This window comes from Fukomys damarensis, unplaced genomic scaffold (assembly GCF_012274545.1).
Source record: "Fukomys damarensis isolate Sample0158 unplaced genomic scaffold, DMR_v1.0_HiC HiC_scaffold_21, whole genome shotgun sequence".
Taxonomy (NCBI): domain Eukaryota; kingdom Metazoa; phylum Chordata; class Mammalia; order Rodentia; family Bathyergidae; genus Fukomys; species Fukomys damarensis.
In genome coordinates this window covers 38,048,733-38,065,856 of record NW_022900933.1, presented here as the reverse complement: position 1 = coordinate 38,065,856, position 17,124 = coordinate 38,048,733, and the positions used below count along the sequence as shown (strand labels likewise).

At 52.2% G+C, this 17,124-nt stretch overlaps 1 protein-coding gene across 2 annotated transcripts in view; it reads right to left on the bottom strand.

Moving 5' to 3' along the window:
* The window catches only part of Wdr25 (WD repeat domain 25), a 123,609-nt gene that overhangs the window by 74,065 nt on the left and 32,420 nt on the right, over positions 1–17,124 (bottom strand). Inside the window, exon 1 of one of the 2 annotated variants that reach the window (XM_033766890.1) lies at positions 13,298–13,411. The exons of the other annotated variant lie outside the window; for it this stretch is intronic. Within the exon in view, the coding sequence (XP_033622781.1) occupies positions 13,298–13,396 (99 nt within the window). The 5' untranslated portion in view covers positions 13,397–13,411. Of the gene's footprint in view, positions 1–13,297; positions 13,412–17,124 lie in introns of those variants that run through there. 2 annotated transcript variants of the gene reach the window in all.

The following is a 17,124-nucleotide window of genomic DNA, read 5'->3' as shown; positions in this document are numbered from 1 at the left end:
CACACCCCCACTGCCCGCCACCGGGCACACGGCACCAGGCCGGCCGGCTCCTCCCTGCCCTGCAGCCCCACCAGGGGTCCCCTCTACAGCCTCATCCTGCAAGAGAGCACACAGGAGCATGTGCCTCCACGAGGACCCAAAGCTAGTGTCTGGCGCCACCCTGCTGCCTGTGGCCAAAGGGCACCATGAGCTGGCTGCCTGTCTGCATTCTGAGAGCAGATATTTTGCAACCAAGGAATACCTGCCCATTCAAATCACCAGGTGCAAATGCATCTGAGAGGAAAACACTCCTGAAATGGTCAATTCTGCCTCCCTTGTGCATTCTGTCTATCAGAGGACGACCGGAAAGTGACTACGCTCCTGTAAGGGTCCTTCCCAGTTTCCCACCTCATCTTCCCACAGCCAGCCCCTCCACGGGCTCTGGACTTGGACACCCAGGGGACTCTCCCCCTTGCCCTCAGCTCTGCCCCCGTCACCCCGGCGTGCTTTACAAACAGGGGTGTTTATGCTACAACACCCGCAGGTGTCCAGAACCATTTTTATTTCCCAAGAAAACATGTGTGCAGAACTCCGACTATTTCCAGGACTGGTTTCAGAGCCACAGCAACTCAAAGGGTTACGCTGAGCACAGCCTGGACCACTGCTAATTCCTCTGGCTCACTGTCACGTAAGAAGCGTCCGCCCCCACACAGCACTCAGCTGCCAATTGTCCTTCCAGAGATTTCTCTCTCTGGTGAGAAATCCTGATGACATTTCCGACAGCCCAACAGTCATTAGGTTTGCAAGTTCATTTCCATGAGACATGCAAAGCCTCTTATCGTGACGGCTTCTCTCCGTCTCACCAATCTTACTGTCTTCATAAACACTAACGGCTCCTGAATACCTGCTGGGGCGGGGGGACTCGGCTTTGCAGTGCCACACGAAATGCCACGGGATGAGTCAGCATCCCCACTGACAATCAGCACCTGAGGCACAGTAGTCCAGAGGCTGAGGTGGGCACTTTGGCCGCACTGTGACCAGCCAGGGACAGCAAGGACAGGGCCGTCTGCTCCCTGCGTGCCCACTACAAGTGCCCGCTGCCCCCTGGAACCTGACACATGTCATCTAACACCCCAGCAGCACCACACGGCAGCACTGTGCCACTTGCTCACCAAGAGTAAAGGGAAGGTCTGGAGGAAAGGGCACTTGCCTGGCAGACTCAGAAAGCGCCCAAGACAAGGAAGCTTGGCCCCAACTTCTCCTGCCCTTCCCCTCTGCCCAGAAGACGGTGCCCCAGCAACCAGGCTGGGCCACATTCACAGCAGGCACCCAATCATCAGTGCCCCAGAGGGACTCCCGGGGTCAATCCAGCTGTGACACCACACTGTTCTGAGTTCAAATCCCAGCTACCTCTTACCACTGCATGACCCTGAGTACACTGCCACACCTCTCTGAACCCTGCTCTGCTCAGATAATAAAACACAACGAACCTTACAGGCTGAGTGAAAAGATTAAGCACAATTAAACAAAATCACAAGCAAAGCCACTCAACCTAGCCCTTCTTAATCAACGCTGCCAATAATCAGCTCCAGAGGAAAGAGAAGAGAAAGCAGACCTTGCTCCAGACCCCACTTCCTGGGTCCACCAGCTGGATGCCCAAGGGCCAGGCAGAAGCTGCCAGGGACCCTGAGCTGGGCCCACAGCCAGCACACAGGACAGCGCAAGGGTTAAGGAGCCGGGATCTGGCATGGAGTGGGCGTTCAATAAACGCTCATTCAATTCAATTTGACTTAATTAAAAAACCTTACTCATAGCCTCAAGAACGGCAGGAGCACAGAGGGATAAAACTCCAAGCTGAAATCCATTTGAAGTACATAAATTCTATATCCTGCCAATGAATGCATTTTCTTATTAAGCGACAATATTATAAACCTCTTCTGAATTCCTGGCAATGTTTAAGAGTCATATCTTCATCAGGCTGAAAGCTGTTGTCAAATCACAAAGAACTTGAGGAGGCTCAAAAAACAACTGATGAAAAGGAGTAACTGAAACCAAGTTTACCGAACAAATCAAATTATTTCACTGCTGTGCCTGTCTTTGCAAAGCTTCTCCAAATTACACTTCATTATGAGACTCGGAAATTAGACACCAGTAACAAAATGAGAACGCCAGGACACATAAATATTTACATAATCGTCAGAATAATATCCGTCTCCTGTGCAAATCGACCCTACTACTTTGTTTATTCTTATTAACTCAAGTTTAGAAATAGGACAATCATGTGAAACGGGCCCCTGAGGGTTTCTTTCCTCACTCAAACCATTCCCTTCCTTCTTTTGAGAAAGCAGTGAGGTAGAGGAGAGGACAGGATGAAAAAGTGAGGAGGTGCCCCGGGGCCCTGGGGCACGGGGTGGGGGACAGTGGAGGGCCATGGGGTGGGCAGCAGCATCAGCACGGTCACAGTGACTCCCTGAGCACTGGGTGCCGTCATCCCACACCCTCAGAGCACCCCGGGCAGGCTAGAGTGTGGCCCCCACTTCACAGTAAGGAAACTGAGGCGGACAGATGTTAGGGAGCCCCTGTCCAGGCCACACAGCTGGCAAGGGCCAAGCCAGGTCATGCCCAGCGCCGGTGGCCTTTGCTGTGCCGAAACACTCTGTCGCCATGAGGCTCAACCCCCAGTGGGTCTCTTGGGGAGAAGGTGGGGCAGCGGCTGGGACCTGCACTTCTGGGAGCAAGGCAGACAGGAGGTGTCTGGCCACATGGAGCAGGCACCTGTACACTGGCCTCGCTGTGGCTCCAGCCCACTGCCAACCCGGGAGGGAACAGGAGGGCCAGCACGGCCCCGGAGCCAAAAGGCCTTCCATGCTCCACCAGGCAAGACTCTAAGTGTTGTGCCACATTTTCCAAAAAAAACGGCGGGACAGATGGCTCAGCATATGGTGTGGCACAGGCACGGGATGACAACTGAAAGCGGCTGGCCCAGCACTCCCTAGGTGCTCCCAGGAAGCTCCCAGGGCTTCCGCTTCCGGGAGGCCAGGTCCCTTCCTCGGCTGGACAGGCTTGAAAGAAGTAGCTCAGGCTGTCCCTTCTGCACACTGGGTGCCCAGCCAGATGTTGCCAGGTGGCAAACAACCCTAGAAGGACCCGACGGCATGGCGCTGTGAAGCCCAGTCACGCAGGGGACTTTCGCTTGGCCTCGGTGCATGGAGGTCTCCACATCCAAGGGACACCAAACATCTGACTTGGAAGCACCTTGGCGTGTGAGGGTCACAGACCACAGGTCATGGCCACAATGGCACAAGGCAACACCGCGCAGGGAAGTCAGCATGACAAAAGCATTCGCTGTGGGTCCACGGAGACACCATTAAGGTGCCGTTAAAACATCATTAAAATATGTGAGTCTGATGTAAAATTATTTCACTGCAAATTATACTGCTGTAAAATAAACAAAGGAAATGAATCCCAAAAAAGCATTAATGTAACATTTAAACAAACTGAGCCCCCTTCTCAAGTATCATCAAACTCTAAGATGAGTTCCCAGTACTCGGAGGCTGAGGCAGGAGGATCCCCACCAGCCTGGGCTACATAGTGAGCTCAGAGCCAGCCTGGAGAGAAACCCTGCCTCAAAAAAATAAAAATAAAAAAAGAGGGGCACACAGCAAAAGTGGAGGCCAGACCTGGCAGTCGGCCTGCCATGCCAGCTGCACCTTGGACTCCACCACCGGGACCCCCACAGCACCGGTCCCTCTGGGCTGCTCAAGGTGGTGGGCGTCTGGGGCTCGGACAGGGCTCAGATGAGGGCTTGGGGTGGCGGTGGTAGAGCACTTCCCCACTGTGCACCAGACCTGGTTTCCATTCCCAGTGTGGCAAAAAGAGGCAGAGAGAGAAGGTGAGAGCCAGAAAGGCTGCAACACATCCGGAGGACCGGCGCGTAGCCAGACGGCAGAACAGAGGACTGCGGCGCCCCCTTCTGGCGGGTGCGGCGCGTTCCAGCAGACATCCTTCCCCTTGGTGGGGAAGATGACTGAGCCTGGCAAGCTTGATTACTCCCGCTCCCTACCGCCTCTTCAGCTCCTCCAACCCCACACCGGAAGCCTCACACACGCCCAGGGCGTCCCCCGACTCTCCCCGGAAGTCACATCCAAAACCCACATCTCGCTCCCAGGAAGGCCACAGCACACATTCTGCCCCAGCCCTGCCTGCCCCTCAGCCACAGGGGTCACCGCCTGGACAGAAGCCACTCCCTGGGGTCCCAGCAGCACCCTCCTGCCAAGCCCCAGGGCTTACTGATGTATGGATAAATCAAACAATGAACCAAAGGATGCCTGCTGGCCTACGGGGCAGTACCAGCCAGCATCACCAGCCCTCACCTGCACCTAAGGCCAGGTCAGGGCTCCTCTGTCCCAAGACTGCTGGAAGCACCCTTTCATGGTCTCCAAATACTGCGATCACAAATCACTATGGCTGGAAAAGTGTGTCGTGAGCACATACCTACACGTGCACACATACTATTCTGCTGATACAGTACACACTTTGCAGAACAGACACACACACATTTCAGAAGCATGAAGAAAAAAGCAGTTAGGAGATCCTCCCCCAGACCCCTCTGCACAGGACCCAGGCTGGTGAGACCCTGCTCTGGGCCTTTCGGGTAGGTAATGAACCCGGGTGGGAGGGTGCAAGTGCACCTTCCTCCTGGAGTCTGAGCCCTGGCACCAAACTCCAGGACCCAACCTGCGCCTGTGTAACGCATGGCCACGCTGAGCCTCAGTTTCCCTCCCCAAGCACGTGCCGCTCTTCGGATGAAGAGCGGAGACCCAGGAAGACCTGTGCTGTTGTCGGCCCCTGCAGATGTACAGCAGCAGCCTCCTGCATCTAAGCCACAGCCAACAGCAGACAGAGGACAGGGATGACTGCATCATGGGAAGGATCCAGGAGCGCAGGGACTGGCATGGCCTGATTGGACGTATTGTTAAGCAAAGAAAAGCAAAGTGCAGATGAGGGTCTATTCCACAATGTTCTACTTTTTATGAAGGAGGAAGAGAAAATAACAGACTACTCATTGGAGAAAAAAGCAAAGGCTAATGAGCCTGGCTACCTACTGTGCAGGAGTGGGAGGGGACAATGCCTCCCTGAATGGAACTTTTTGTTCAGACCTAACTTGTGGACATGTCAGTGGTTGGCATGGAAGGAAGAAGGCAGGGAAGGAGGGAAAAATTCTATGGGAAGTCCTAAAACAGAATGCAAGTAGAAACAAAAGAGCCAAATTACATTTCAGGGAATAACACAACCACAATGAAGGGGTAAAGGAAAAGAAAAAGCAAAAAGAACTCACTCACTCAAGAAACACCTAAAATTTGGACTGTGCGCCCTCAGGCTAAACCCGAGAAGAAAGCCAGCCTTCGTGGAGTTCTAATTAGTGGGCTCCTCTTTCACAGAGGCTGCAGCTCAGAAACAACATCTGGATGTGCAGACATCGAGCACATCTGCAAATACACTGCTGGAGAAGGCAGTGACGAACCCAGAAATGGAAAGGGGCAGAGGCTGCAAAACCGGCCTGGAACCACAGACACCTATGCAAACTCAGGGCTTTCACAGACGGAGGTGTGCATGGGTGTGTGCAGGTGCATACTGTGAGTATGCGCATCAAAGCAGACTTCCAGCATTGACTGGGTCTGTCTGCCAAGGGGCCATGACACCCTCATAGCACAAGCAAAGCAAGCACCCAAAGCTCGGCTTCCAGGTGCCTTACTCTGCTGAAAGGATTGGGGGCTCCTTGCAGGACTGGGGCAGGGAAGCCACAAGGGCGCTTGGAACAACCTGCTGAACCAAAAAGGAAGGAAACATGCAAAAAACGATGGCAACGCCTCAACCAGACACAGGTGCCAGGGGGCTTCGGTGAGTCAAACAATTAAAAAAGGACCAAGTTTATTATTAAACTAAGAGTGCATGAGTCTACATGGATACACAATAAATGAGTAGATTAATGGGAAAAGGAAAAACTCTTTAGAGTCAGATAGAATTAGAAATCACCATTGCACATCATCATCATCATCATCAAAATGATTAATGCACAGTGTCCGCGATGTAGCTCAGCAGCACCGCACCTGCCTAGCAAGCACAAGGTCCCGAATTCAATCCCCAGTACAAAAAAAAATTGAGAGATCTGTCCATGAGGGTAACATGGTCTTGAATTCTCCTGGGAGTGCTGAAAAATCTCCTAAGGTATATAGAGTAAATTATATAACCGTGCTTCTCTATTGATAATCATACACCGGTGAAGAGAGAGAATTTCTTGTTTTAGGAGACGCCTACCAAGTTATTTGTAAAGTATCATCCTTCTTAAGCGGTCCAGGATAAAAAAAATATATGTGGGGTCTAAAATGATGTTAATATTTAGAGTATATGGGGAAATGATGTCTGGGAATTCTCTGTACTATTTCTGCAACTTTTCTATACATCTGAAATAGGTCAGTATTTTTCAAAAAAGAAAAGGAGAGGAGATAGATTTCTGTAGGGTTATAAATTTGGCGGCGTTATTTGTAAAGTCTCCTTTGGCAGGAGGTAACAGTTTTGAACAATTCAGGCATTGTGACAGTAGGCTTTCTAAAAATGATGAGAGGAGTTGACCCCTACCAGCGGGATAATAACGGCTGACTGACTACACTTTCACAGTGCGTGGTTCTGCAAGATACTTTCCTTTCCTTTTCTCTTTATTTTGTTTCATTTCTTTCCTTTCAAACTGCCAGCTCCGGCAGGCTTCCCAACCTAAGTGTGATGAGAAGGAGACACCTAAATCCTTCGCCACACTGCCATTTCAGCCACTGCCATAATTCACAACTTGCTGACACTGAAATCAGGATGCGTAAGGGTAACACGTAGTTAACTGTGCACAGAAGAAACTCAAAGGAGAAAAGCACTCATCTCTGAGGAAGAACGGCAAGGACCTTAGCAGCAGAAATGCACGGCTATTTCTCAGCCAAATAGCTCTCCAACTGTCCTATTCTCCTCATTCAGCTTCAAAATTAATTCAGCTCTTACGGATTTTTTCCCAATATATAAAGAGGGAAACTTTAATAAATAATCTTTTAACTGCCTTTATCAAATGTATATTACTTTTAATTTGTATTAAGCAAAACCAAATGAAAAACCAATTTCTTTCAGTTAACTCGGGAATTGAAGTACCTTGGCAGGCAGTTATATGATTCTAGACCTTTTAGAAAATATAATTAAGTCTAAATGTTCTAAAACCACTAGACTTATCAAAAGTTATTTTATTAACTGAAGGTCTGAGGATACAGATACTCAAATCAATCCACATCAATACTTGAAAGTCATGCATTAATTAGCCACACTAATAAAATCAGAATGCACCTAATAATAACCGTCAGGGGCCACAGAGAGCGACAGGTTAACTAGCCGAGTGGCTGTGCGGCTAACGTGTCCTTTCATTGACACATGCAGTGTGCCTACTGCAGGCTGGCCCCGTGGGACCCCAGACAAGCTTGGGGAAAGTGCTGGTCCGACCCTGCAGGCCAAGGCTCCCAAGGAGGGGCAGGGGCAAAAAGGAACCAGCTCAGGGAGCCCGGAGCAAGCCCGGTCTGTGTGGTTCCAGCCCACAGGGGCATCCTGAGCCCCAGCACCTGCTCCCAAGCCCAGAGGGACACAGCTCCCTTCCTGCGTTGTCTAGACCAAGACACCAGGCCCCTCCACACTTCCATGTCCTCATCTGCCAATGAGGCCAGTTCCGTCTGGCATGAGCCACGAGGTGCTTAGCGAAGGTAGCCAGGACCAGCAGCTAGGACTGTCACTGAGCAGCACCCGTGGGGGAGCAGCTGCGGTTCCGGCACTGTTTGACACGCACTGACAGGTAGAAGAGCTCAGCTCCCTGCTTTCACGCAGCTAATGACTCAAAACACACTGAAGCTCTGAATACAATGTGGCTGCACTTGGAGATGGGTCTAAGGAAGTGAGTGAGGTTTAACGAAGCCACGAGTGGGCCCCTGCCCCACAGGGGTTAGTGTCCTTAGCAGAAAAGCCATGTGAAGGAGAAGTGAGCGCACATCCCCACCCAGCGTGCACGCCCAGGAAACAGCGAGCAAGGGGTCATCTGCGGCCTCAGGGAGGACTCTCAGCAGACGACGACCTTGCTGGCACCTCGATCTTGGACACGGCTTTGTGTAGCACCCAAGCAGTTCAGAAACAGCAGCAAAGGACTGGGTTAGAACCTTGGTTTTCTGGGACACTCAGGATTGTTGTGTGCAGGACGCCAAGACCCAGCTTACTAAAGCCTCTGGAGAGACAGCAGACTCGTGCAGAGGGACAGACGTGTGGCCTGAGCCACCTGAGTTCCCAAGACCAAAAGAGGTGGCTCGTTGTCCTTTACTCCTGGCCTCGCCTGCTGGCAGGCAGGTAGTAGGTCTCCTGGCAGCCGCACTCCAGCCTTGGAGGGAAGGAGGAGCTGGCAAGGAGCTGAGGTGGGGCCTACAGAAGGTGGGTGGGTACCTAGGCCAGAGGGAACAGGGAGGGGCACGCCCCACTGTGTGGCCAGGCAAGCCGGGACCCAAGCGAGCGACTGATGGCCCTGAAGTCTTGCAAAGCACTACCTGAGGCCAGGTGGAAAGTTCCCAGTGACGGCAGCGTGTGCTGATTCACTGAGTGCAGGATCTGAGGCGGCTGACATGAAGCGGGGCTGACACGCTCGAGAAGAGAAAACCATATTAGATGAGTCAGAGCGGCTGGGGGATGTGAGGAGGCCGACTCGGGAGAAGGCCCAGGGGATATTGCTTCGTGAGAGGTGACAAGGCAAGCAAACCAATATCGTGAAATTAATTCTTATGAGATTTTAAATATGAATGCGCAACTAAATTAAAGTCATATGCAAAGAATAAAAGCAGAAGTGCAGGACTTTTGAAAGAAAGCACTGGAGTTTTAAAAAGGCACACGTTGGTAACAAAAGCCCAAGGGCTCCTCACAGGGGCGGCTCTCGACAGGGCACTGGGGACGGAGGCTGGCAAGGTGACAAGACCGCCACACGCCACGCTGGTCAGAGAACACGCAGATGTTTGCGCAGAAGGGAGAACCAACCTTTCATGAGGGAAAGGGGAAGGAAGGAAAAAATGGGGAGGGAAGTGAAGAGAAGGAAGATGTGTGCTGTACCCGTACCAGCTCCCCACAAGGAAAGTACTCATTGCATACTGCAAATGTGCTCAAATAAAAATAAATCTGGGGAAAATGGAAGGGAAAAATGCTGGGTTTTCTGAGGAAGAAGCCCCCAGCCCAGGTGAAGGAGCTCGGGAGGTGGAGACAGAACAGCAAAGTGGCTGCAAGCTGGCTGTCCCAGGCAGAGGACCCGGTGAGCACCCTGTGCCTGCCCTTCTTCCCACCCAGAGAGAGAGTGAGGTGGGGGAGGCAGAGGCAGGGCTCCAGCCTCAGTGTCCCCACCAGCATGGCAGGGCGGTGGTGGGAGAAGCCCCCTGCCCAGCATCCTGCACAGGCCATTTCCCTCACAGCTGCGCTCATCCCCAGGAATGGGGCAGGTCTCAAGGGCATCACTAATCAAAGTGACCACGGAGACTCTGAGTGCACCTCCAGCTCCAGCCACGTGACCACAGGAGAGCACCTCCCCCACAGGTGTTTACAAAGCACCCACTGGTGCTGCCCACTGCCATCACACACCAGCTGGCAGGGGCCCCGGGACTTGGGTCTCTAATTGAGGCAGGGCAGCGCCCTCACCAGGGAGCCCTGCTGGGACAGGGTGCCTGGCCCTAGCAGGTTCTCGGTAAGCCAGGCCAGGGCACCTCCTCCCGTGGACAGAGGGCCTGGGCACTCAGGGCTCCACAGACCAAACTCAAGGACAACCGCGAGGCTCAGGAAGCTGTGTCCCTCAACAGAGAGCATGGAGAGCACTTGACAAACTCCAGCCAGGTGACAGCAGGCGTCTGAGGGCTTTATTGGCTTCTGACAGCTCTCTGGCCTGCCTGAAACACAGCATCAAGGCGCCATCGGCTGAGATTCATGCTCTCTTCAGAGAACTTGGAGCGCACATCTATACCTTGTCGTCAAGCAGATGCCCACTGCTCTCTGGAAAGGCAATCATATTTGGGGAAAATGGCCAATAACACTTCCGAGTTCGAAGCCTATTCTCCCGTTGATTTACCAAAGCACAAAAGCAAAGAAAATTGTATTCACAGAAAACAACAACCCGAGGACACCTCCCAGCATACAGTCATTATCTTCTCTGCCCTTACTTTTCCATAATTTTGTGATGGATTTTCCCAGAAAGCTTAATTTGTACTTTTAACCATAAGAGTTAGTGGGCCAGGAAAGAATGAACTCCAAGCTCTGACACATGAGAGAGAGATAAAGGAGGAGACTACCTATTAATTTTTAAGCTGCCCCTGGTGAAGCAGTAGCCTTGCCCCTCCTCCTGCACGCATGCAAATCTGATCTGGGGTGGAAATATCACAAAGGAGCCCTGGGAAGACCAGGGTCCAGCCCGCCCACCTGAGCACCCCAAGGTTCGGGGCTCGGGTCAGCTTCCCGGGGGCCTCTCTGCCTGCGTATCTGTGCCCCGTACAAAGGCAAATTATTTTAATTCTGTCTTTAGCTCATCAAATGCGCCAGAGCTTTAATAGAAAAGTCCACAATTTCAGCTAGGGAACACTATTAGATTAACAAAGCCCCTTGAAATGAAGCCTGTCATTTTCAAGAACTCCTTCAACACAAAATCGTGACAGGGCCTAGGAAAACAGGCTGCCTGTGCGTCAGTGCAGAGCCTCACCTCCATCCCCAGCGCCACCTAGTGGGTTTGTGCGTAGGAGAGCTGAGGGATGTTTACAGTGACGCACAAGCAGGCTCGGCCTGAGCATCTATCTGCCTTTGTCGGACTTTTTTAGTAATGCGTGGGGAAAGGTGGGGTGGGCAAAGGCTTTGGAAACTAACAGACTAGGGACAAATCCCGGCCTCCCTATTTCCACTGCATATGTCCATCCCACAGCTACCCCCAGGATCTGCACACACCTGCCCTGCACTGGGGTGCACACAAGCAGATGGGACGGACACTGAGCTCCCAGGGTCCAGACCCACCTCAGAGGGCAGACTGCACTTTGGGCCTAGTGAGCTGGGAGGCCAGAGAGCCACTCTGGGCATACATTTGCTTTGTTTGTTTTTTTAGAACAATTCTGGTGGGTAGAGAGGGACAGAAAACATTTCTGAACACTTGTGCTGCACTAGACCAGGACAGAAAGGAGATGACCTGGACCACGGGTGTGGGACAGAAGGAGACAGTTCCAGGGCTCCTCAGAGAAGCCGCAGGTGTGTGACTGCCAGGCACCAGGACCATGCTCCAGAAGGGCAGGACAGGAGAAGCTCGCACGTATGGGGAGAGCAATGGGACGACCCAACTCCCACCTGCGAGACCCTCAGGGGCCTGGCCCAGCCTGGTTCTCACTAGGTTACAGCTGCGATGGCTGGAAGGGTCGCTGGCCTCAGTTCACCCCTCAGCCCCACCAAGGAGGAAACCAACATAGCAGGCCCAGAAGGGCTGGACCCAGAACAAGGTCCCAGACCATGGTCCCTCTAGTCAAGTGCCAGGCAGGTGGCAGGTCCCGGCCCTCAGGACTCCTGAAACGTTGGGGCCCCCTACCTGATCACACGCAGGTCACACTTGGCACAGGGCCTGCCCCAAGGCTCCAACCTGGGACCGTGTTGTTCCCAACAGCAAAGACACACCCTGCTAGCTTTCAGCTGTAAACAGGTCCTGAGCAGGATAACAGGCACGGGCAGCCTGGAAGAGCCCCCTCGGAAGTGGAGGCGCACATCCTGCCCATCTGACCTGCAGGCATCTGGACTGCAGTCTGAAAGCATCAGCAGCCCTCGCCTCGCCAAGCCAGGAGCCCCACCTCACATGCGTGTGCCCAGGCCAACCTGGTGTCGCACAGAGCAGCAGTAAACAGCCCTGAAGCATCCCCTTGACATGACAGGGCTCCTTGTCTACACCCGCTCCGGCCAGTATAGTGAGGCCGAGGCCCAGGAGACAGCCAGGCACCTGGCCAGCTCCGTCCCCTGCAGGGCCAGCACCAGCCGACCCCGGCAGCTGTGCCACCTGGGATTCCCAAGGGGCTACGGCTCCAGAGTCCCACCAGGAGGCTGCCTCCCGCCCGTCGCGACTCCACTACTGGCTCGGGCTGCTTCCTGAGAGCGTCGCAGAGCAGGGGATCCAGTGTGCAGACAGAGTCTCATTTCCACATCCGGGCTCCAGGTCCCACAGATCAGGAGTGACACCCCTCAGGAGGGAAGCAGAACAGATAATGTTCTCTCGCAAGCCGCCAGCAACGTTCAGAGTGTTCAGACGGAACCAGGTTAAATTAAAAGGTAACCAAAAGTTCACTTTTTGAGGAAAGCTTAGGGATTCATCAAAGAACTCTTGACCAGACTTGGCTATTATCCAGAGTGTTTTTTTTTTTTTCTTTTTTGTGGTGGTTGTGGTACTGGGGATTGAATCGAAGGCCTTCACACTGAGCTACATCCCCAACCCCCTTTCATATTTTTCTTTTGGAGACAGGGTCACACACTACATCGCTAAGTTTCCCATGCTGGGCTCAAACTTCTGATCTTCCTGCCTCAGCCTCCAAGGGTGCTGGTATTATAGTCGTGTGTCACAGTTCTGGGCTCAAGATATTTTTGAGAGAGGCCAGAAAGTCATACTGATTAGTTCAATAACAGAGCATTCTGAATTATTTAGGTCAAGGTGTATTTCCTGAATATGCACTCCCCCCAGGTGCCAGGTTTTGTGCCAGGATCTAAAGGGTGCAGACTCCCCTGTGCCCGACAGGGAGGGTCATCTGAACAAGGTGTCTGTGCAGCCCAGGGAGGAAGCCCCAGCCCAGCCCATACTCCGGGTGCAGCCACACAGGGCCCAGTGAGCCCCACAGGGGCAGGGGCCACTCCCTGGAGGGCCTCACACACACGCAAAGACAGCAGAGAAGCCAGCATGCAGAAAACCTGTAGCAGCGGTGATTAAATGGTCACAGAGAGAGCAGGAACCAGAGAAGACACATACTGGCACCATTCCTTATTCCCATTACTGTGACAGCACATACTAAGAACAGGGCTCCCAGACACAGAGAAAGCAAGCTTCAGGGCATTTTTAAATTGGGCAAATTACAGGAAGGTGAAAGATTAAATGAAAATCTATCGCATTACAAACACAGCCTGCGGTTACTGGAATCCTATTTTTTTTCATAAGTGAGTCATACAATAGCAACTCCAAGGTCTTCATAATAGTTTGCAATAAACTCTGTGGGGTACTCACCATTTCTTCCTTGAAAAATTGACATCTAAGCCAAAAAACAGCACATTGACGTCTCTTCTCCTTCAGAGCCACCAGCTGGGGAAGAGAACACAAAGCCATCCCCACGAGGCTTGGCCTCACCAGTGGGGCAGGCAAATTAAATCAACAAGATCCAATTCCACGCCCACCAGAGGGGCAAAACTTGAGGTCCCTACCAGCAAGAGCAGGAGAGGGTGTGCAGGAGCAAGAAGGCTCAGTACTCTGGCGGGAGTCAGAGGAACAAACAGGCGAGCAACACAGGTCGGGCTGCAGGGGCGACATGTGGGGTCCACCCCACAGGCAGTGGCTCTCCAGGGTGCTGAGGCTCTGAAGCAGTCCGCCCATGCTGTGAGGCTGAACCCCCATCCAGTGGGGGCAACGTCAGTGACTTACTCCCAGAGACCAGGAGCAGCAAGCAGGGCCCCTCCTTACTTCCCAGCCAAGATCTGTGTCCACCTGGCTCTCTCTCAGGTCAATGGCCCCCAGACCCCATGAAGAGGGCCGGGACATGGAGAAAAGCCATGTACAGTGTCCATCCAACAGCAAGGCCAAGGTCCCCACTGGCAGCCAGCATCAATGGCCCCAGGTGAGCCAGACTGCGAGAGCCACCACACCAGCCCTGGCGCCGTTCCACATGCCCCGCCCAAACTGCAGACTCATAAGCAGGAAGAGCACACCATATTATGCTGCTGAATTTAGAGGTGGCTTATTACAGAGGAACAGATAACTGGACAAGTACTCACTGCAACACTGTGGGTGAGAGATAAGAAGTAGCAACAATGTAACCGGAATAGTCTCTAGCTCATTCATAAAGTGGAATACTCACAGCAATTAAAAATGAATGAACCAGGGGGCTGGGGCTGTAACTCAGTGGTGGAGCACTTGCCTAACGTGCACAAGCCCCTGGGGTCCATCCCGAGTCACAAAACAAAAAAGAGGCAAATGGATAGATGGATGGATAACAGGAAACATAATGCTGAATGTTTTATAATCTGAAAAAGGACACTGAGTGTGGTAACATTTATATAAACTTTAAAGTGCAAAAACAGCTGGGCGTGGTGGCACACACCTGTAATCCCAGTACCCAGAGGCTGAAGCAGGGGGATCGCTTTGAGTTTGAGGCCAGCCTGGGCTACAGAGACAAACCCTGTCTCAAAAAAAAAAAAGCAAAAACAATAGTATATACTGTTTAAGGATAAATAACAGTAGGAAGCCTAAAAATCATGTCCCCCCAAATCAGGACAGCAGTCACTTCTGCAAGAGAGGTGCAGCTGGAGCTGTGTTGGCTCTATCGTGCCTTTCCAAAGCAAAAAGAGGGGCCCGGTGTAACCATGGCAAAATGCTAATGCCTGTGAAACTCGGTGGTGGGCACATGGGAGGATTATCACATCTTTCCGCTTCCCATAGGATCTAAGTCACAAGTCACCCCCTTCTCCTCCGCCAAACCCTGCCGGTTTACATGCGGAGAGCATGTGACCAGGCACAGGGTGTCCCTGTCCTCGGAACTCCCTGAAGGTCACGGCTGGGGCTCACACAGTAGACACTCAACACAACTGGCCCAAGGAACCACCAAGCCCAGGAAGACTCCACCCACCGCTTTGCCTCTTAGGAACCATCAAGCAGAGAGCAAAGGGTATTTTCTAGCCAGAGGGACTTTGCAGACTTAGACCACAAGGATGAGAGACAATCGCTAGGAAGAAAGATGAGCTCCCCCTGGTCCTGGGGCGAGCTCTCCTCTCTGTGCACACAGTTCAGTCTCCAGCTTCCGCCAAATGGGATGTCCCACACCCCAGCGACAACCAGGAAAAACAAGGCACAATCTGATTACACAGCCCAAACGCAGGACACTGATGGCCAAAAGCAGGCGCAAGTAAAAAGATTCATCCAGCTCACAGGGAGAGGCTCTCAAGACAGAGGAAAGCTACAAATACCACAGCAAGACTGAGATGGAAGGAAGCTTGGGGCAGATGAAGGCCAGCAGCAGCAAAGGACAGGAAAGATGTGAACAGCCAGCTGGGCTTCCCTGGGGAACAGCCCTGGGCTCCCCCAAACCTCCTGCTCCCTGAGACAAACAAGCCCCTTGGATTGGCTCCCTGTGGCTCACAGCTGAGAGCATCCCTTGTTGATGCAGCTGTGAACAGGGGCTGCTGGGGCAGCTGGACATCTTTGTTTACCTTTTCCTACCTCTTCCTATTTTACAAATGTCATTATATTAACAGAATCTTTAATCTTAAAAAAAAAACAGCCAGACGTGGTAGCGCCTGCCTGTAATCCCAGCACTCAGGAGGCAGAGGCAGAAGGATCGCTGTGAGTTCAAGACCAACCCAGGCTACAGTGAGTTCCAGGTCAGTCTCAACTACACAGTAAGACCCTGTCTCAAAAAAACAAACAAACAATACAAATGTCATTATATTAACAGAATCTTTAATCTTAAAAAAAAAACAGCCAGACGTGGTAGCGCCTGCCTGTAATCCCAGCACTCAGGAGGCAGAGGCAGAAGGATCGCTGTGAGTTCAAGACCAACCCAGGCTACAGTGAGTTCCAGGTCAGTCTCAACTACACAGTAAGACCCTGTCTCAAAAAAACAAACAAACAAAAAAAACCAAAAACCAAAAACACCCTTACTCTCGGCCAGTTTATTTCAGCTCTCGGAATCAAGCCTAAGAAAGCCACCATACAGGTTGGTACCCGAGTATATACACAAGAAGGACCAGGGCAGCCAACAGAGACACAGAGCAGACGGTTCTGGCACTAGCATAGGTACCCCCACCAGTCAGGGGCGAGGAGGGGGGCACCAGGTCCCACACTGCATGAGGGCCAGGCACTTCAGTCCGTCCATACCTCAAGTCTGGGCAACGGAGGGGATCTGGAGTGGGAGCTGTGCCTCAGTTACAGACTGGCCACCCCGGGGAGCCCCGTGGGGACTGTCACCCCCAGGTCATTACTCCAACCCCCACACAGGGCAAAGAACCCAACAGAAATGGCAGGGCCTGGTCTTGCATATGACAAATTCTTCTGAAAAGAAAATTCCCCATTAATTTCAAATATGTATATTCTGGGAGGCTTTCGTACAGGAGACGGTTCTGAGCATTTCTATCCCTGGCCTTTGATTCAAAGTCTGGGCCAGAGGCACAAACTGCCAGGGCTGACAGTACCAGCTCATTTATGGAAGATTAGACATGAGGTTCCGCCTCCTTACCTGTGATCCTCCAGCTACAGAAACAACTTTTGATGTCAGTGTTTGAAATTACTTGCTTAAAATTATAATTATTATATTAATGTAGATGACTGTAAAACCATATTCCAGCTTCTAAATGAAAACACTAGGCTGCCAAACCTTCCAAAAGAAATTAAACTGTTAATGTGTTGAAGACTATTACATCTCCAAAGACATTACCATAGAATTTTCCCCCATTACAGCAACGAGAGATGCTGGCCAATATTGGAAGCCTCGGTGAATTGCCTAATTATAGTTAATAAGGTCATCATCTTCCCACAAACTAGCCTTTCTGTTTTCCAACAGAGCTCTCAACAGTTCTCCCAACTTCATCTGAAGGCTCCCAGAGAAGGCATTAGAGGGCAGGCAGCAGGAGCCGGGGGCAGGAGGTGGGCCGGAGAGATGCCCGTGTGCAGAGGACATGGAACTTCCTGAGGGCTGGCATTCCAAGGCCGGAGCAAACCGAGAGGCCACGGGGTTCCTGGGAATTGGGGCGGCAGCCACCTCACAACGCTGTCCTGAGACCAGGTCCCTCCTGAGGTGAGCATAACGAGTGTGACCCTGCCCTCCCCTGGGGAATTGACAGGTGTGT